Genomic DNA, 20,542 nt, shown 5'->3' with positions numbered 1-20,542 from the left:
GACACACAACATATGTTTAAGAGCAGTTTAAACACCAGTCAAGTTGGATTACATCATGGCACCACAAACCACAGTTTAATGCTGTCATAAAACTGGAAATTCTAGTATATTGACTCAGTTATGATACAGGTCTCAGCATTCCTTATCCTATCCCTGATGACTGAGTGCTCCAACAGCTTCCTGTCTTGCTGTGCATTAAAAATGCATGGTCCTATCTTGACAATCATTGGCTTCCATAGATTGTGGATTGAAATATAATAGGATTAGATAAAACAATTCAAGCCAATTTTGTGTGTCCCGTCATTGAACACACAAAAAGAAACTGTGTGTGTGTTGGCATCCATCTGTCTTGAGAGACCATTGAATACTACCGTCTTAGAGTTAGCAGCGTCTGCTGTGGCTGTAGAGACCAAAATGGGAGACGTGTGTTTTATTGCAGTTGGAGCAGATGAAGGTATCCGGCTTACCTTATCTAGGACAGATAAAAGAGAGGACTCCTTCACACAGTGCATACTTAAACTATTGACCTCACTTCCACAGGAGGCAGGGATGGCCACTAACCTGGATGGTTGCAGTGATGCTTCTAAATCCCAGTTGCTGGCAACTGCAAGAGGGGCTCTTGTGCTCGAATCCCACTTGTAGGTTTCCCACAGGCATCTGGTCGGCCACTGTGAGAAGAGGACTGACTCTTTATGTTCTTATGACTTCTTCATTCAGTCACCACAGTATGATTGCCTAACAATCTCAGGTTGATTTGTTGCGCCAGTGCGCTGGTGCAGTGAGACGTATACTGCAGTCTAGGGAATAAAGCTTTAAATGAGAGGCCTTCCAAAGTCACACAGAGAGCTAGACTGCACCATATGCTCTTCATTCCTGACTGAAAGAGAGCTTTCCAGAGTTTGAAAGTTAGCCTTCTTTCACCAACAGAAATTGGAATAATAAGAGGTATTCCTTCATCTCCTTCTTGTCTCAAGTTGGCTGGACTTCTTAAAGGCTGGATTTTGTTTTGTGTGAAGAAGCATCTGTTTTGCTAATTGGATTAGCAAAACCACAGGAGAAGTGGCAACAGACACCATTTTTAAGATTTTTACCAGGAATGGGAGGAGTAATATTTCTTGGTTGGTGGAGATTTTTGCCCAGCTGTGAGTTGGACTGAAATTGTGGCAAGTCCTGATCAAATATTCCTTTGAAAATTTGGAGAAAACTATAATACTTGGAGATAAGGCACACTGTGTCGCATATGGAACATAAGAAGGCCCCTTGGGTATGATGCCATAGAGCTCATTGAGTCTAGTTTTCTGTTTGCTAGTCAGATGTTTCAAAAAGGCTGGCAAGCAGGCCCTGAAAGCAGTCCTCCAGTTGTACCCCCCAGGACCACCCCACTCAGCTCAATCCTCAGTCCCTCATGTTCAGAGCTATATTGTGTCTGATGTGAACACTGAGTCTTAATATAGGAACACCAGTAAATTAAAACCAAATATTTCACTGAGACTCTTGCATGAAAGATTCTTGCCTTTTGGTGTGTGGTTAAAGAATGCTTTGCATTACCTTTAATGATTATGTGTGTACAAACAATATTTCTATTAAAGGTGGTTCAAGCGCTATCTCCTAAGCTCTTGTTGGGCTCTTGCTGTCAGGGCAGAAGTGAGGACACAGAAAATGAGGTTCTTTGGTGGTGGTGGTTGTTTTGTAGCTCCCCTTTCTACAAAGAGAAAAAAATGGTTGGAAAAATTAGGGAATACTGGGTGAGAAATCAGGAGGAGAGTTTTACTCCACTGCCTGATCTGGAGTAAATCTCTGCCTAGTTTGGGAATGGGTCAGGCAGCTGAGATGGCTTTGGATCTGAGCCATTTCCCATCCTCCTCTGCAGCCCCCCAAGCTTCCTCCATTTGATGGGGTCAGGGCCAGAGACTTCCGTGATATCTGAGAGGCGGATCCCATATATATTCTTTAGTCTATTGGAACAACCCTTCCAGCATTCTTAGGATTGTAGACTAAATGCTCATTTTTTAAAAAAAGGTTTCCCCCCTTGAGGTTTTTGGGGTTTATTTTTTAAAACCTCTGGGATCCTAATACTAAAGTCATTGTTAAGCTTGCTCTATGACATCCCCTAGCAAAACCACCAGATGACAACCTTCCTTTTCATTCCTGGTATTGTTTTCCTAGAGTGCAGCTTACACTTGTGAAACATGAAAAGGAAGTACTATGCAACATACAGAGAGGCATTCATGCAAGATGGAATGCTGTGTCTTCATGCTCCTCTGGGTTTAGAGTTCATTCTAAATTATGGTGGAATATAAAGCACATGAGTTGGCCTTGTAAAAGCTTTCAGGGAAGGAACACCTGGAGAAGCTGCTTCTGTTCTGATGATGGTCTCATCACAGGGAGCGATTAATTTTTTAATTGGGACAGTCATTTGGACTAAAACTAATTCTTAATATTTGTATACCATGTTAGAATTAAAGAGTTGCATGTCCAATTAAAGATACCTTATAAAAGAAACTATTGCATTTCAGCTAATCCATCAATTACATGTGGATGTAAATAATAGTTTTGAACCAAAGCCCACATTTCCATCCATTTTAGATTATGCATGCATGGATCATAGCAAGCATTGGCTTAGTTCAGAAGTGTTGGGAAGGATTGCTTCTAGCTATTACGCCAAGATGCTCTAAACCGCCTCTCCTTCGTATACTGGTGGATGAGATCAAGTGTTTTCACATCCAACTTGAAAACAAGTGAGGGTTGAGCACCTTCTTCCTGCATGCCCCTTTCTTTAAAATGGCAACTCCTGTTGTTTTGGGCATGATATTGCTGGCTCCAACTCCAGTCAGCCTCTTCACCATAGCCAGTGGCCAGAGATTATGGGAGTTGTAGTACACAACATAAGGAGGGAGCCTCATTGGCCACACCTTCCCTACAGAAGATTCCTTTTGCCTGTTTGGTCCAAACCTGCAGCAGGTCTGTAGTCAGATCTAATTAATTGGAATTCAAGGGGAAGTACTAAAGCTTTTAAGATCAGGGAGAATTAGAGTAGACCCCTGTATTATGACCTTCAAATGGTCTTCTCTTTGATAGAAAAAAGTAGCATCCACACCTTTTGCTTTGACAACTCCAGATCAAATACACTCACTTTTCAAGTTAAATGTTCTGGCTTCTCTGTGCGCCTCACCCAAGGGACTTGTGGAAGGAACTTCATGAAAATGGGCCTTGTCAGTAGTGCCACCCCACCCATCTGGGGAATGCCCTCCTCAGGGAGACTCACTCACTTGGTACATCATCATCATCATCATCATTTATTATTTATGCCCCGCCCAACTGGCTGGGTTTCCCCAGCCACTCTGGGCGGCTTTCAACAAAATATTAAAATACAATAGTCTGTTAAACATTAGAAGCTTCCCTAAAGAGGGCTGTACAGTGTTTAGGTGCCAGACCTTTCTGTTTACCAATGTAACTTCCTATGGTGGTGGTCATCTTTTTAGTGGGGTGGGTGGGACTTGGTCCTTATTAGTACATCGCTGGGTGATCATGTTATCCATTATGTGCTGTTAAGTGTTTTCATTCTTTTCTGATTTCAAACTGTTTTTATGTGCCATACTTTATTCTTGTCAAATTGATTTGAGACTCTTTATTGTAAAAGGAAACTGGTAGGTCAAAGAGAGAAACAACACAGCCTCTACAAACTGAACTGGACTATTTGTGATTATCACTGTCTTGCATCCATGTCTTTGGGGATGCTGTGACATTGAATGTATTATAGGCTGGTTTCTGTCTCTGAGAGGAAGGAAGAGAATGAAAGGCTGAGAGCAACAGGTTGTGAACTGAAAAAAATCGAGAGCCTCAGGATGTTTTGCTTGGTATAAAGTTGTTGCTTTGTTCAAAATCCTGATACCTGCATTTTGAAATACAGTGGTACCTCGGGTTACAGACGCTTCAGGTTACAGACTCCGCTAACCCAGAAATAGTACCTCGGGTTAAGAACTTTGCTTCGGGATGAGAACAGAAATCATGCTCCGGTGGCGCTGCAGCAGCGGGAGGCCCTATTAGCTAAAGTGGTGCTTCAGGTTAAGAACAGTTTCAGGTTAAGAACGGACCTCCAGAACGAATTAAGTACTTAACCCGAGGTAGCACTGTAGATGGTATAAACGTTATCTGTTACATGAACTTGTTGATACCTCTAATCCAAGCTTCTTTCTGGTCTGTCATAGGCTCCTGGATTTGGGTTTGGTATTGCAATATCTGGTGGAAGAGATAATCCTCACTTCCAGAGTGGAGAAACATCTATTGTTATATCCGATGTGCTCAAAGGAGGCCCAGCAGAAGGACTACTACAGTAAGTTAATTTTGGGGAGTGGAGCTGTATGGCGATGGTTTATTCCTGCTTATCGTCTTATCCTCTGTTCCTGTAAGTGTTGCTGTAAAATTAATTCTTCCTCTCCTTAACCATTGTTGAAGGAATAGGCTTGACTCGAGGAATAGGCTTCAATCAGGTCATACTCACACCATAAATTTAAATCCTATGACTTCCCACAAAGAATCCAGTGAGTTGTAGCTTAACGGTGCTGGGAATTTTATTGGTAAAACCTATTTGGTGTTTCGCAACTTTCTGACTAGTTGCGGGACCTTATTCAGACCTAGCAGAGTAAACACAGAATCCAGGGAAGCAATTGGCAACTTGGCTGCAGACAGGATAGACGAAGTAGGAACCAGGAACTTGTAGTTAGGTGTTTATTATATACAGTGGACTATTTACAGGAACAGAACACGGATCTTTAGCTTGCTCTCTTATACACGACTCACATCCTACACTGAACTCCTGAACTAACACAATTCCAGTTAGTAGGCTGTTAATTATCACTCCTTTGTGAGAGCTTGACCAATCAGGGAGCTGTCTCCATGCCTCTGTTATCACCAGGCAGACTTACTCCTTCAGATTGCCTTCTGGCTGTCTGCCAAACCTTAATTGACTCCGTGTGAGTAGCTGCATGTACACAGATTCCCAAAAATTTTTAGCTGTGTGGTGGGTAAACTACAGTTCCCAAGATTCTTTGGGAGAGAGCATGACTAAAATAAAGTGGTACAAATGTGATTTAAATGTATGGCAGGATTGTGACCTTTTTCCTCTCCCTCTTCTCTGTGCATCCTCAATCCCCCCCCCCCCGCTTCACTTCACCATGGTTTGCCATTGCCTGCATGGGTGTGACCGTCAAACACAATTTGCTCCTAAGCTTGGTTTTTGCATCCAGTTTCAAATACAGGTTTGAGGAAACCCTGTTTGCCATTGACTGTGGCCAATGTTGGTGTGAACTTAAAGGGGTCATGATGGGCCCAAAAGAAGTTCAAGCGTTGGAGGAGGCAGTGTGCAGTCCTCTTGCAGCTGGCCCATTTCCTCCCTCTTAACAATGTTTATGGGATGGAGAAGTGTGTCTGAAGTCTCAGAGCTGGTGGCATCAACTTTTAAAAATATAGCAGAGGAACTTCAGAAATGTAGAAGCACATGATGAATATTACGAACAAAACATTCTGATAACTTTGTGGAAGAGAAGATCTGCATCCACAAAGCACCTCTGTTGGAGTGGCTATATAGCATAGTAATAGTAAGCTTTGCTTGTTTTCTTCAAGGCTTTTTCTTTACTCTTTTACCAACAAGCTTCTTACTTATTTTAATTTTTTTCCAGGGAGAATGACCGTGTTGCAATGGTCAATGGTGTTTCTATGGATAATGTGGAGCATGCTTTTGCTGTTCAGCAGCTGAGGAAAAGTGGTAAAAATGCCAAAATTGTAAGTTGGTGCTTTATCCTATACTCCTAGATGTGTGTGCAAAGTATTCATATACCAGAATTGCTCAAACAAAATGATTGCAGCCTTGATGGTGGGTTCATTGACATCTGTCATACAATAGCACAAAACTTGTAAAATAGCTAACGTCTTTTAGCAAAACGTTATGTGTGCTTGAACTGCTCTAGACATTTTAGTGGGTGAGGGGGTGGGGGAATGAAACCCTAAAGCAGACTTGATTACTTACTGTCAGGGAAGAGTTAGAAGTTTCCAGTTTCCCAGAGGGAGAAAGCATTCCCCAAGGGGGGAAGGAGAGCAGTGAATCTAACAGAAGGGAGCAAGAGGAACAAGAGGGAGGGACCGGCTGTTCCCAGGAAAGGCAAGGGTTCAGTTCTAGCTCAGATTGGGAGGAGGGGAGATACAGGCCAGCTCTAGCCAGGAGGGTAGGAAAAAGAGCGGGAAAGCGAAGGGAAGGGCGCCTTCGCCATTTTGAGGGTGGCTGGTCACGGAGAAGCAGAGCTCAGAAGGGATCTGAAAGAAGTGACTCTGAGGAATGATATTTAAGAACCGTTTATAAGATTGTTTTGTTAATATGCAATAAAAAGTTATAAAAGAACAAGAAGCATTTGTGTGGTGATCTGAAGAGGACAACGACCAGGCCTGACACTTACTAGCTGGGGCCAGAGGGGATATGCTGAGCCTTCCCATGGTATCCACTGATTGCAGCCCCAAACTTCTTCCTGCATTTACTGACTGGTAATGAACAGCAGCTAAAGAATACACTTGGGAGTAAAATGGTAAAGGTAAAGGACCCCTGGACAGTTAAGTCCAGTCAAAGGTGCTCAACTCGCTTCAGGGCGAGGGAGCCGGTGTTTGTCCACAGACAGTTTTCTGGGTCATGCGGCCAGCATAACTAACTCGCTTCTGGTGCAACAGAACACCGTGACGGAAGCCAGAGCGCACGGAAAGGCTTGGGAGTAACGGTAGGAAGTGGCGACCTGCCCGTCCTCTACAACCCTGGGCTCATACTATTTAGCCTTGCTCTTTTACCTACACCAAACACAACTTCTGTGTGGAGATAATTGGGAAGCTTTCCTTGTTCCTTCTCATGCCGTGAAGGAAGAGGGAGAAAGGCCAATCTTTGGAAGAGGCAGTCTGGGCCCATTCCTCAGCCTGTCTCCATACTGGATGAGTCGGGGAACATAGTGTGAAAGAGAGGGTTGGGATTTTCATTTTCTTGCTCCATATCAGGTGTGGGCTTAAGTCAGTCTGTTGGCTGTTACTCAGGTGAAAGAACCTACCCCAGCTGAGACTGAAAACAGCATTGTTCAAGCATGCTTTATAAGCTGCCTTTAATTCATTAGTTGCGGGAAAGACAGAATATAGCTCTCAAGGGACGTGGGTGGCACTGTGATCTAAACCATTGAGCCTCTGTTCCCAATAATCATAAGTCATATAGGTAAAAGTAAGGCAAAGGACCCCTGGGTGGTCATATGGTCAGCAGTTCGAATCTGCACGACGGGGTGAGCCCTTCTCTGTCCCGGCTCCTGCCAACCTCTCTGTTTGAAAGCTTACCATTATGAGTAGATAAGCAGGTACCATTGTGGTGGGAAGGTAAACAGTGTTTCCATGTGCTCTGGCACTCATCACATCCTCTGTGTGCCAGTAACAATTTAGTCATGCTGGCCACATGACTCGGAAAAGCTGTCTACGGACAAACACTGGCTCCCTCGGCCTGAGAGCAGAGATGAGCGCCACACCCCATAGTCTAATTAACCACCCAGGGGTCCTTTGCCTTACTTTTACCTATATGACTTATGATTATTGGGAACAGAGGCACAAAATGTTCAGCAGTGCAGAAACCTCACTGTGCCTTCTAAAACTTTTGGCACAGGTTTGCATGTTTGATCTGCTTATCAGCACTTGTGGGTTCAAAGTTGAAGCAGGGAGGTGGAGCTTTGATGATTCAGGCAGGGGAGCTGGAAACAGGAAAGGAATGTGTTTGCTTTGCAGAGCTAGCATTCCAGGACAAATTGTCTGCAGGCAGTGTTGCTGAGCAAAGTGGGTCTAGGTCTAAATTGTGCCCACACAAGGCTCTCTGTGACCCTGCTCCTTGGCAGCATTGACAAGCAGGATAGCACATGTGCAAAAATGTCTTAAGGCTTAAGTAAGCAATCCATTGGGATGTGCTCCGGGTACTCTACAGCTAGCACTGGGCAAATCAAGCAAACTCCATCTTGGATGTCTAGGTATTCTGCAGAATTCTGAACATGCAGAGTTCACATAGAATTCCTCTGCATAGCTTTCTCCGTTCCCAGATGAAACCTGATCAGGTTTAAGATTTTCATTCATTTGTGCGTTTCATTCATTTTGTACTCTTAACTAAAATGTTAAAATACACATAAGCAGGGCATGTGGCAAAAAAACAACAACCCACCACTATTCAAGTTGATAGAGTAAAGCACTGTGGAGAGTATACCATTTCAAAAGACCAAGTGGATGTCCACCTGTGCAATGGGTGAGCAATCTAAAATGAACAGCAGGGCTTGTGTGGCTGCAGTGAGCAAACAACAGAGAGCCTTGGAGAGAACGTGAAGAGGGATATATCCAAAGATGGATATGAGATGCTATAGGAGAAGAAACTCACATGTAGAGAGACTGTTAGATCATGATGAAACTTGGCATGCTGGGGCTGATGTGAGCTGTAGTCCAAAATATCAATCTAGTGGAGGACACCAGATTGACCGAGGCTGCAGTATCCTGTCCTCAGTGTCCCCCTTTTCTATAGATCACCAAAGAAACACTAAGCACTGAGGGCAAGGCCTCAGTACCCATCCCCAAAGTCTCAGGTTCCCAGTGTTCATTGCTTCTCCTTAGTCTGTCTTCATAGCAAGGCAGAATTGTGCCTAGCTTTTCACATGCCCTAGGTATTGAATGGCTGTACTTTCCTCTCATGCCTCAACAAGCAGCTTTTTCCTTCATTCTCAGCGCATACTATTTGCCACTGCATGGTGCAATTATATTGATTCCTGCTATTCTTTCAGACAGAGTGTATAGATAGCTTTTTCTTAAATCTGCAAAACAACCCGTCATCAGCAATAGATCAGTCTGTCTTGTGGTAAACAATTGCAACGCTCTATTGTGTGAAAAATCGTAACACACTCATTGTTCCTCACATAGAGTGCATTGTAGTAATCAAATCATGAGGTTACCGGTGCATGGATTGCTGTGGTCAAGCCATCCTGATCCTGGAATGGCCATAGCTGTTCTGCTAGTCAAAGCTGGTGAAAAGCACTTTTAGTACCGAAGAACACTTGCGCCTCCAGTGGCACAGTGGGATTTCGTAGCATCCATAGACTTTGCACCTGCTCCTTCAGGGCAGACAACTTACCGACTTCATGGATCCACAGAGCCTCTGTCTTCCCAGGTTCAGACTCAGTTTGTTAGAACACCACTGGATCCAAGCACTGGTCAAGGGCCTGCACAGCCATTCCCAGTTCAGACGTTACCTCACTCCAAAACTTCTTATGCCTACTCCCAACAGTGTCAGACAGAAGTTAAATAGCATTGGGGACAGAATAGTTACCCGTTTCACCTCATACCTCAAGAACCAGGGGGATGAGAAAACCCTCAGGCTACGTTGAATTCTGCACCCGTCCCATGAGATCAGACTGGACCTTCTGCAGAACAGTGTAGCTGATACGCATCTCCGAGAGGCTGTCCTGGAGGATAACAATCATCAGTGATCTCAAAAGCTAATGAGAAGTAGAAGCAGCAAGGTCTCTCTTCCAGTAAGAGGGCGATCAAGGCCAATTCCATCCTGAGCCTGGGCTGAACCCAGATTGCAATGGGTCTGGATAATCTGTTTCCTCTGAGAGGGCCTGCAACTGTGCCACAGGCAAGAGGCACCAGCCCCTCATGCAAAGACACAGTCATTGCACCTGGGACCCACCCAGTCATTCCCCATGACTAGCAAACATTTTGTCAGAGTAACCAGGCTGCAAAAACTGAAACTGATCCTACAAAGCATGGTATTGAAAACCTCATTTCGAGCTGCATCTGTCATGGTGTCTAGCTCACTACAGGGGCAGACCTGTTATGCGCAACGTGCCTGGGAAGCAAAGAACAGAAAGTCTCTTGGCCTTCAGACTTAGTCCTAGACTCCAACCACCTATACAGGTGCCAGTAGCCTATGGACCACCTTGAAGTGTTCTGCTGGGGTAGAGGCAGCAAAGGGTCAAAAAGGCCTACACTAAACAGTGGTTTGGAGGGTCAAAAGTATGCTTTGGGCTTGTGTGCTGCTTCTTATTTTCTCACACGCTGATTTCCTTCTCTCCCTTTTTGGTTTTTCATGATGAAGTGGGTTTTCAGACTGTAGTTGGTAGGTTAGTACTAGCTATAAGTCTGCCCAATTCAAATTTTCACAGCAACTTGTGATTTGGCAGTCTGATGGCTGACTTGAGTCAGTAGGTTGAGCTTGATAGTATCTTTGCTGCTTCTTGTGACTTGTTTAAGTATAAGCCTGAAAGATATCCTGAGCTTGAAACCAAACAATCTTACTGCTAGTAAGAGGTGTTGGGTAGTATGTGGCAGATTATATATTTGCAGACAGGAGTGGGGTTGCCTGAGGGTAAAAGGGGTTTGTGCATGTATCTCTGCAAATGTCACCTGTAGCTCTGGGCAATGTTTGGATCATTTCCCTCCTCTCCTGTTTTGCTTGTAAGTCTTACCTGCATGATGCAGAATATTTATCTAGCTTACTAGGTCACTTGACAATTTTCATGTAAGCAGTGTCTGAGGCAGATGATCATAAACTGTAGGCTAAGCTACCCCTTTCTCCCCTGCTTAACCTCATGGAAGTTGAAAAATCCTTGGTTGTTACTTAGAGAACACCATGCACATTCCTATACTATAGTTTGGAGTACACAAAGAATATTGTTAACCCTCAGAATTACGTTTGATCATAAAAACAGCTTTGTGCTTTGTGTGAAAGAAAGTTGAATTCCTCAGTTTTGAGGACAAATGTGTTGCTCTGCAGCAAGTTTTTGTTTTGTTTTGATGGCTTGCCAACGATACTACAAAGGTCTGTATCGCATGCCTATTGACACAGCGCGTTATGAGAGACTAAGCCACTTTCCACTCCAGCAGTCTTGTCAAGCATTGAAATATTGATGAAGTTGCAGTGTCTGTAGATTATGGGATTCTTTTATATGTTTTGCCCTTTCTCAGAACCTGAGAATGCCCCCTTCCCTTTTTGGGTGGGTGGAGAAAAACTTCTTTGAGGACAGTGGTAAGGATGGTGTGCTTGGATGTATCTAGGGATCGTAGACAACTTTGTGCTGGTTTTTAAACAGCTTATCAGCCACCTTGTTCGACTGTGATAAGGTATATCAATCAGTCATCAATCAAGTTTATTAGGAGATCAAATGCAGGTTATAGCCAGACAAAAACAATCAAACAGCACAGTGCAGTGCATTGCCCTACCACAGCTCCACCAGAGAGGGAGAGGGGGCTGTCAAAGAAATTTTGCAGTACAGACCTACGCTAAGTTACTTGGAAGTAAGACCCATTAAAATATGCATTGGATTGCAGCCTTAGCTGATCAATCTTTTAGTAAACTAAGTTGGCATGTTTTTGCATATGGATAAGACAGTAGTTCTGATTTTTAAAAGTATTCTTTTATAGCAGGGCAGGATTCTACAAGCCCCTAGATGGTCTCCCTGTTCTGCTGCAGAATTTAGAATGCTTTTTTAAAAGAAGCATTCAAGAACCTATCTTCAATTCATAAAGCATTGTGAAACTGGCTTCTATAGAGATGCCATTGTCTCTCAAAAACAATGGTGCAAGTGAAGCTTTTCGTTAGACCATGGGTAGTGACTTAGGTGCCAGACTGCAATTCCCCTCATCCCTGATGCTTGGCCACACTGGCTAAGGTGAGTAAGGCCACTGAAAGTTTTCAGGCTTAAGTGTTCAGTGTGGTGCTGCGGGGCGGGGGAGAGAAGCTGCCCTAATTCTTCCTAGAACACCTGTGTGACACCATCATTCTTACTACTTTCAAAACCTTCCTCAAGACCAATCTTGCCCATGAAGCCTTTAGCACAGTCTCACAGTTCCCATGCCCTGCTGATTCTAAGCTTAAGCACATGTAACTAACCAACCCACATATTCATCCATGTTTATCTCTGCATTCTCTTTCCTCCCTTTTAGTAAGTAAAGGTAAAGGTACCCCTGCCCGTATGGGCCAGTCGTGTCCGACTTAGGGTTGTGCGCTCATCTCACTTAAGAGGCTGGGAGCCAGCGCTGTCTGAAGACACTTCCAAGTCATGTGGCCAGCGTGATGAAGCTGCTCTGGCGAGCCAGCACCAGTGCAGCACACGGAAACGCCATTTACCTTCCCGCTATAAAGCGGTACCTATTTATCTACTTGCACTTAGGGGTGCTTTCGAACTGCTAGGTGGGCAGGAGCTGGGACCGAAAGACGGGAGCTCACCCTGCCGCGGGGATTTGAACCGCCGACCATGCGATCGGCAAGTCCTAGGCTCGGAGGTTTTACCCACAGCGCCACCTGCGTCCCTCCCTTTTAGGGGTAAATAAAATTATAGAATCATAGAGTTGGAAGGGACACCTAGTCATCTAGTCATCTAGTCCACCCCCCTGCAATGCAAGAATCACAGCTAAAGCACCTATGACAGATGGCCACCCTCCTCTTAAAAACCTCCAAGGAAGGAGAGTCTATGACCACACGAGGAAGACCATTCCACTGCTGAATCGCTCTTAGTGTCAGAAAGTTTTTTTCTGATCTTTAGTCAGATTCTCCTTTCTTGTGATTTGAAACTATTGGTTCCAGTCCTACCCTCCAGAGCAGGAGAAAACAAGCTTGTTCCCTCTTCCCTGTGACAGCCCTTGAGATATTTGCAGGTGGCTATCATATCTCCTCACAGTCTCCTCTTTTCCAGCTCCTTCAAGCTGTCCTCACAAGGCTTAGTTTGCAGACCCTTGATCATTTTGGTCTCCCTCCTCGAATTCTGTGCCCAGAATTGGACACAGTATTCCAGGTGTGGTCTGACTAAGGCAGAATAGAGTGGGACTGTGACTTCCCTTGATCTTGATGCAGCCTAGAATAGCATTAGCCCCCCCCCCACTGCTGCATCACACTGCATCAACTTGTGGTCCACCAAGACCCCTTAGATGCTTTTCACATGTACTGCTAGTAAGCCAGGTGTCCTAAGTGCAGAACCTTACATTTGTCCCTATTGAAATTCATTTTGTTAGCTTGCGCCCAGTTCTCCAATCAGTTAAGGACATTTTGAATTCTGGTTCTGTTTCTGCGGCATTAGCTACCCCTCCCAGTTTGGTGTCATCCGCAAATTGGATGAGCATCCCCTCAATTCCTTCATCCAAGTCGTTTATAAAGACACTGAACAACAACAGACCCAGGACAGAACTCTGCAGCACCCCACTTGTCACTCTTTCCAGGATGACAAGGAACTCTTAATGAGTACTCTTTGGGTTCAGTCAGTCAGCCAGCTACAAATCCACCTAACAGTTACCTTGTTCAACCCACATTTACCAGCTTCCTTGCAATAATATTAGGAGGGTATTTCCACAAAACTGTGTTTTTCTTTACGACTGAAGTCCACACTGTGGTGTTTTTTTGTCACACAATTGAACAGTGAGGTTGGTGTGTGGGAGAGGAGCACTTCAGCTCTTCACTGCCTCCCACCTCACCAGGATGCCAGCTCACCCTGTTTTCTTTTGCCTCTTCTTCCAGTGTTCTGTAACATTGCAGGGGTCTGTTGAGAGTTACCTTTTGGCTCCCATGTGGCATCTAAATATTGATGAAAATGTTGGCTATCCTATTTCCTTATTCTGTACAGGCACTCATGCTTTGCATTAAGTAAGGGCTTCGGAAGGAATCTATTATTGTTGTTGTTTATTATTGTTGTGATTTCAGGAATCTTTGTGTACTAAAAGATATCTGTGTGGGAGGTCTCATGTATTACTCAGAATTCAGGAAACCTCTATTCTGGGTTTTCCCAGCAAAGTCACGACTCTGGCTCGATGGGATATCACTCTGCTGGACATAACCTTCTGGCCTCTTACTGCTCCTTCCCCAGAATGGATGGGACAAAGCAGTCTGGGTTGGCCTTTGGGAAGCAAGTGACCCTTTTGTCTGCCAGTCTTTTGTAATGTAGTCTGCTGTTTTATTGCCTTTTTTGATAATAAAGTTTACTTGACCATGGTTCCCATTTTTCCTGGGTGATATCCATCTAAATCATGCTCTGAGTAGACTTACTGAAACCAATAGACATAAGTTACATAAATTCATTTATTACACTGAGTCTACTTTGAATATGACCCACTGTTTAAGTTTTAATGTTTTTCTAAGCCACCTTGAGAGTATTTTGGGAGCAGAAAGGTGGGGTAAGAAAATGGAATGAAATGAACAATTACTACATATTTTCTTCCTGAATATTCCCCCCAGAAGCAAAAAGAGTTAACAGTTTGCCACCACTAGATAAGAATGAAATCTACTATGGTGGTAAGCCAGAAGGAAAATTACTAGCATGAGCACAACTATAAATTCTGAAGGGTGCATGAAAAATGTGTATGTCCAAAACTTTATCATTTCTAGATTTACGTTGTAGGTAGTTTGCATTTTATCAGAAAGTGAAAGATTACTGTTGTACGTTACAGACCATCCGAAGAATGAAAAAAGTTCAGATTCCGGTAACTCGGACAGATCCAGACCCAGTCTCTGAAAACGATGAGGACAGCTATGAAGAGGATACGCACGACCCCAGAAGTTCCCGCGGAGCTTCAAGTGTGAGCCGGAGGCACGAGAAGAGCTGGGTGAGGGACCGAAGTGCAAGCAGGGAAAGAAGTTTATCGCCGAGGTCGGATAGGAGGTCGGTGGCTTCCAGCCAGCCCGCAAAACCTACAAAAGTCACACTGGTGAAATCCAGGAAGAATGAAGGTATGTTGTGACTCAGCAGTAGGACTCAAAAGATAAAGTGTTCCCTGACTTTGCACCTCATGCCATGTTTTAACCAAACAAGTTTTTAAACTTTGTATGCTCTTTAATAGTTTGGATTAGTCTTCTCCAACCTGGTGCCCTCCAGGTCTTTTAACTACAACTCTCATCAGCATGGCCATATCCTTTTGCTGCTTGATGGGAGGTGTGGTCCAAAACATCTGGAGGGCAGCAGGTCAGGGAAGGCTGCATCAGAAGGAAATAGGATGTTTCCATTTATCCATTTGCCCCAAAGACTTTTTTTTAACTGGCCGATCAGCCATAATGTGTATGTTGTACTTTGAGAATCCGTTGGCTTCCTGGGAGAGGAAGTAAGAGGGAGTTGTCTTTCCTCCTCTCTTGTGTGCCACTTACCACTAGCTTGAAAGAGCCATTCTGGAGAGAAATAGTTCAAGTCTGGCATATATATAGGAGAGTTTAGTTTCTACATCTGGGTACGGTTGAGGAAGGCAGATTGGGGAGGATGACCGTCCTAAATGAGGGCAGAGTTTAGTCCTGCTACAAGGCAAGATGAGAAAGTCTCCCCGCAATTGTTGAGCTGGTAGAAATCTGAACTGTGCTCATGGGCCATGGAAGCCCCATTCTATCAACAGAGGTGCAGCCACCTGTTTACACTGCAAAGAAGGGTACACATAGTATCTGCAGGAAGATGTTTGGAAACAGAAACCATTTTTCATTGGTTTGATGTATGCACATACCTTTCAACTTGAGGTTGGGGCTTCATTTCATAGAATCAATAGAATTGTAGAGTTGGAAGAGAACTGCCCCCCTCCCCTGGTCATCTAATCCAGCCCTCTGCAATGCAGGACTCACAGCTAAAGAATCCCTGAAAGATGGCCATCCAACTTTTCTTTTTAAAAGTCTCCAGTGAAGGAGAGTCCACATCTTCCAAGGTCATTCTTTCCACTGTACAACAATTCTTGCCAACAATCTTGCTCCATCTTCCATGTGGCTGTCATATCGCCCCTTGGTCTTCTCTTCTCTAGGCTTCCCTTCTTCCTAAGGCTTGGGGAGTTTTAGGTTGGCATGGGAGCCTGCTTCCACAGAAGGAGGTTTATTTTTGCTTTATGGGATTAATCTCCTGTATAGTGTTTTGGAAGTTTCTGATGGAAATTAGGAGTAAACCCCTCTTACACCTCCATAACATTAAGCCATCTCTGTTCTGTTCTTTTTGGATCTTGTCTTGGTTAGGGTTAAGATAGCAAGCTTTCTGATTGCACAGTACTCTTTCCGCAGGAAGAATTTCAAACTGAAAGCTACTTAACCTGGCCCAATAAAAAGTACCCATCAAAAATTTGAAGCATCTTTTCCTTGGGGATTGACATAGTGATTGTTCTTGCTATGTACAACTTTCTAGGAAAGAAGGAACAGATTTGTCCTCTATTTCACATTTCCCCATTTACCATCTAAACTTTTTAATGCAAGTTTGGGGAGTTTTGCTTACCTGAACAAAGTGTGATGCTAATTTAGCTTGCTAAATTGCTGGCAAACAATTTGGTTATTCTGATTGCTGCTTCTCCCAAGAATGAATTTGCACAATCTCGCTATACAGCCATTCCTCAATTATACAGAAAACTGCAGACTGCCTGTTAATGACCCGGGAGTCAATCTCACAGCAGTGTTTTGCATACCAGTTACAAAGCGTGCTGCACTAATTATGCAAATTTGAGATCCAGAGCCATTCAAAACTTAAGTATTTCATAGTTAGGTAACAATATTCCCTGCCTTCAAGCTGGATGCTACCATTCCAGTAACAACTTCCGTACAACACTGTATTGGCAACATTCAGATTTTTCTAAACCTTTTCTCTTTTAAAAAATGAATGTGAACCCTTCCCAAATGATGTACAACTCTGTAAGCTTAGGTCTAACATAGCAGGGAGAGAACAAGCCATGATAAGGATGCAGCAAGGATAGTAATAATAGTATCTCCCAAATGATAGTTTCCTTGGCTAAAATTGGAGGTACTTGTGCTACTTAAAGGCCTCGTTTGAACATAACAAACTGTGAATTAACATGAAGAAGCAAGCATGCCGGTTCATGAAGCAAAAAATCATGTGACATGCTTTGTTTCTCTCCCAGCTGAGCTGCTGCTATGATTGCAAGAACTAAGCCATGCTTTGACTTAGCATTATGTGTGCAGTTGGACCCATTGTTTGTCTCAGTGCAAACAACCAGGCTTTTGCTTGTCTTACTGCTTATTGTTTGCTGTGTGTGGAGCATGGGGGGAGACAAATCACAAGCTCAGATTCATGCATGACACTAAGCCAAACCATGGCTTCATTTTTGATGGCATGGCGGCGGCAGCAGGACAGAGAAAGGGGCAAAGGGGCTGCTGCTTTGCTTCTGTGCGCCAGCGCACTTGCTCACTCATGGTCAGCCATGGTTTGGCTTACTGTTACATGTAAACATGACCAAAGAGTTAGATATTTCCTACATGAACTTTCAGAACAGAAGAATCATAGCTCAGTGGTGGAACACCTGTTTAGCATGCAGAAACTCCCAGTTCAAGCCCCATCACCTCTCTGTTAAAAGGAGCAGCGGAGAAGTGACAGGAAAGACCTTTCTGTGCTCATTGGACTAGTGGGACTAGCCTAGTCCCCAATGTTCCTGGCGGTGAATTAGAGTATTAAAGTGTGTACCTTTTTTACACACCTAGCCCCCTTGGTTCAGGTGAGGTAATTGGGTGGCTGGTCGATTCATTTTCCCCAAAGAGTGCTGGTGGGTGGAGAAGACAGGCAGCCAAAAAGCATGGCGGTTCCCTACCCTAGAGAGGTGGCCCTGTCTTCTCTGAAATGATTTCTGACTCATAGGGAGGAAAGGAGCGGATTTGGTAGCCTAGCCTCACAGCTCAGTGTGCAGACTCATAGAGCGAAGTGTTTCTTCAACCAAGTCCCTCTCCCTCCTTTCTAAATAATAATAATAATAAATTTATTATTCATAGCCTGCCCATCTGGCTGGGTTTCCCCAGCCACTCTGGGTGGCTCCCAACAGAACATTAAAAACACGCTAAAACATCAAACATTAAAAACGTCCCTAAACAGGGCTGCCTTCAGTAGTCTTCTAAAAGTCAGGTAGTTGTTTATTTCCTTGACATCTGATAGGAGGGCATTCCACAGGGCAGGCGCCACTACAAAGAAGGCCCTCTGCCTGGTTCCCTGTAGCTTCACTTCTCGCAGGGAGGGAACCACCAGAAGGCCCTAGAAGCTGGACCTCAGTGTCTGGGCTGAATGATGGGGGTGGAGATATTCCTTCAAGTATACAGTGGTACCTCGGGTTACATACGCTTCAGGTTACAGACTCCGCTAACCCAGAAATAGTACCTCAGGTTAAGAACTTTGCTTCAGCATGAGAACAGAAATCGTGCTTCGGCGGCGCGGCGGCAGCAGGAGGCCCCATTAGCTAAAGTGGTGCTTCAAGTTAAGAACTGTTTCAGGTTAAGAACAGACCTCCGGAACAAATTAAGTACTTAACCGGAGGTACCACTGTACTGGGCCAAGGCCATTTCGGGCTTTAAAAGTCAGCATCAACACTTTGAATTGTGCTTGGAAATGTACTGGGAGCCAATGTAGGCCTTTCAGGACCGGTGTTACATGGTCCCAGCGGCCACTCCCAGTCAGCAGTCTGGCAGATACATTTCGGATTAGTTGTATTTTCCGAATCACCTTCAAAGGTAGCCCCACACAGAGCGTATGGCAGTAGTCCAAGTTGGGAGATCACCAGAGCATGCACCATTCTGGCAAGACAGTGCGCAGGCAGGTTGGGTCTCAGTCTGCGTACCAGATGGAGCTGGTAGACAGCTGCCCTCGACACAGAATTGACCTGTGCCTCCATGGACAACTGTGAATCCAAAATGACTCCCAGACTGTGCATGGTATACTTTAGTTAGAAAGTTGGTTGGAGAGAGTTGGTTGAGGAAATGCTTCTGTCTACATGCGCTGCTGAGGTGTGGCACAACTTGGTGGATCCAAGAGGGCAGGTGGAGCATAGGAGACCTGTTTAGCAATGGGAGCTGTGAAAAGGATGGCAAAGTGTGCATGTCTGTCAGCTGCGGAGGTGCTTTATCCTCCCCCCTTCCTCCTTATTCCTCCCCAAAGATGAGGTAACCTGGTGGGGGCGTGGGGCGCTCACCAGCTTGTGTGCTCTGCAGGGGAGGCAGGCAGGTTAGGGTTAGTGCTCCCAGCCCATCTCAGGCCGAGCACCTTTGGAGGGAGGCGAAATGCTCCTTCGGGGTCCAAGAGCCTTCCTGCCCCCTTCCCAAAAGGAGTCAGCAAGGCTCCAACATCCAGGTTTTTACATTTATTGAGAAGGTTGACAGGCAATTGCTCTTTGGTGTCCCCAAGGAGCTCTTTGTGTCTGTAGCCACTGGGAATGTAAAGGTTGCTTAAATCCTCCCCCACTTTTTAACAAAGGAAGACATTCTTTGAATACAAACATTACATTCTAATGGCAGTCAAAGAAATACTTGAAGAAAAGCAGTGGCGCGGTTGTGCACGTGCACACACACACATTGAGGGGTGAAAGCTGCGGGGGGGGGGAGGCCTTTTATCAATGGCTGGAAAAGCCTGAATGGATTTTAAGGAGCTGAAAGCCCACTAGAGAGCTCACATTTATGGGTACAGATAGGTAGCCGTGTTGGTCTGCCATAGTCAAAACAAAAAAAAAATTCCTTCCAGTAGCACCTTAAAGACCAACTAAGTTAGTTCTTGGTATGAGCTTTCATGTGCATGCACACTTCTTCAGATACACATTTATGGGGAGAGCCTTTTTGAATGAAAAAGAGCACAACACTGTGTGTATGAAGGGCCTCAGGTGCAAACATTCTCATAATCTGTGCAGCAGCCTTGTAAGGCAGGCCAGTCTTGCTATCCCCACAGTACCAATTGCAAGGTATGCATGGAGACTCTTAGAAACATACAGTTGGAAAGGACCACAAGAGTCATCTAGTCCGACCCCCTTTTGCAATGAAAAATGTCACTGCATGCCACTGCTTCTGTGCCTGAAACCCTGGAGAACCTCTGTCAGTCTGAGAAAACATTAATGGGGTAAACAAGCCACCTGCAGAAAAGCTCAGGTAGTCATGCTTAGTTAAGGTCAGGGATGGGCTTGTGCTTTCTGAGCCAGAGCAATGCTTATGGGGTCCCCACCTTTTAGCTGTAGTGTGGGCTGCATCAGGAAACCCCAGTGCATCCTTGACTCTTCCCTTATGTTGCCACAGGGTAGGAGCAGGGAATCAGTGTTGTGAAGGACTTTCCCCACCCCGCTTCCAGCACAGAGGAGTCACCACTTCCAGCCTGCTGACTTGAAAACATTAGGCCATACTTACTGTCTCTTATTTCCTGGCAACGCTCTCTGTGTGTCCCAGCAAACCGTTTGGGAATTCTTGGGGCCAAGAAAGATTGAATTTATGGGAGCAGTGGTGGTGGACCCTGAAAATGCTTGTTAACAACAGGTATGCATTTATTTTCTTTTTATTCGAAACAGAATATGGATTGCGCCTAGCCAGCCACATATTTGTGAAAGAAATATCCCAAGACAGTCTGGCAGCAAGAGATGGCAATATTCAGGAAGGTGACGTCGTACTGAAGGTACAGTAAATGTGCCCCCCCTTTCGTTTTTGTTTGATGAAGGAGAGAACACTTTTACACAACCGGTTTCCTGGTAACTTGATGGTTTTAAAGGGACCAATCCTGATTCACTGGAGCAGAAGATTAAAAAGAGGGTGAATGTA

General features: G+C 44.6%; 1 protein-coding gene across 11 annotated transcripts in view; it reads left to right on the top strand.

The window, feature by feature from the left end:
* Window positions 1-20,542, top strand: part of TJP1 (tight junction protein 1) — a 360,820-nt gene that overhangs the window by 294,051 nt on the left and 46,227 nt on the right. For all 11 annotated transcript variants that reach the window (XM_081887560.1, XM_081887563.1, XM_081887562.1 and 8 more), the window contains 4 exons: window positions 4,209-4,333; window positions 5,679-5,781; window positions 14,476-14,755; window positions 20,296-20,399. In XM_081887560.1, the coding sequence (XP_081743686.1) occupies window positions 4,209-4,333; window positions 5,679-5,781; window positions 14,476-14,755; window positions 20,296-20,399 (612 nt within the window). The remainder of the gene's footprint in view (window positions 1-4,208; window positions 4,334-5,678; window positions 5,782-14,475; window positions 14,756-20,295; window positions 20,400-20,542) is intronic.

The sequence above is a fragment of the Podarcis melisellensis genome, assembly GCF_964234715.1.
Source record: "Podarcis melisellensis genome assembly, chromosome: 14".
NCBI lineage: Eukaryota > Metazoa > Chordata > Lepidosauria > Squamata > Lacertidae > Podarcis > Podarcis melisellensis.
Note: the sequence above shows the minus strand (reverse complement) of the source record. Positions and strands in the feature narration are given on the sequence as shown.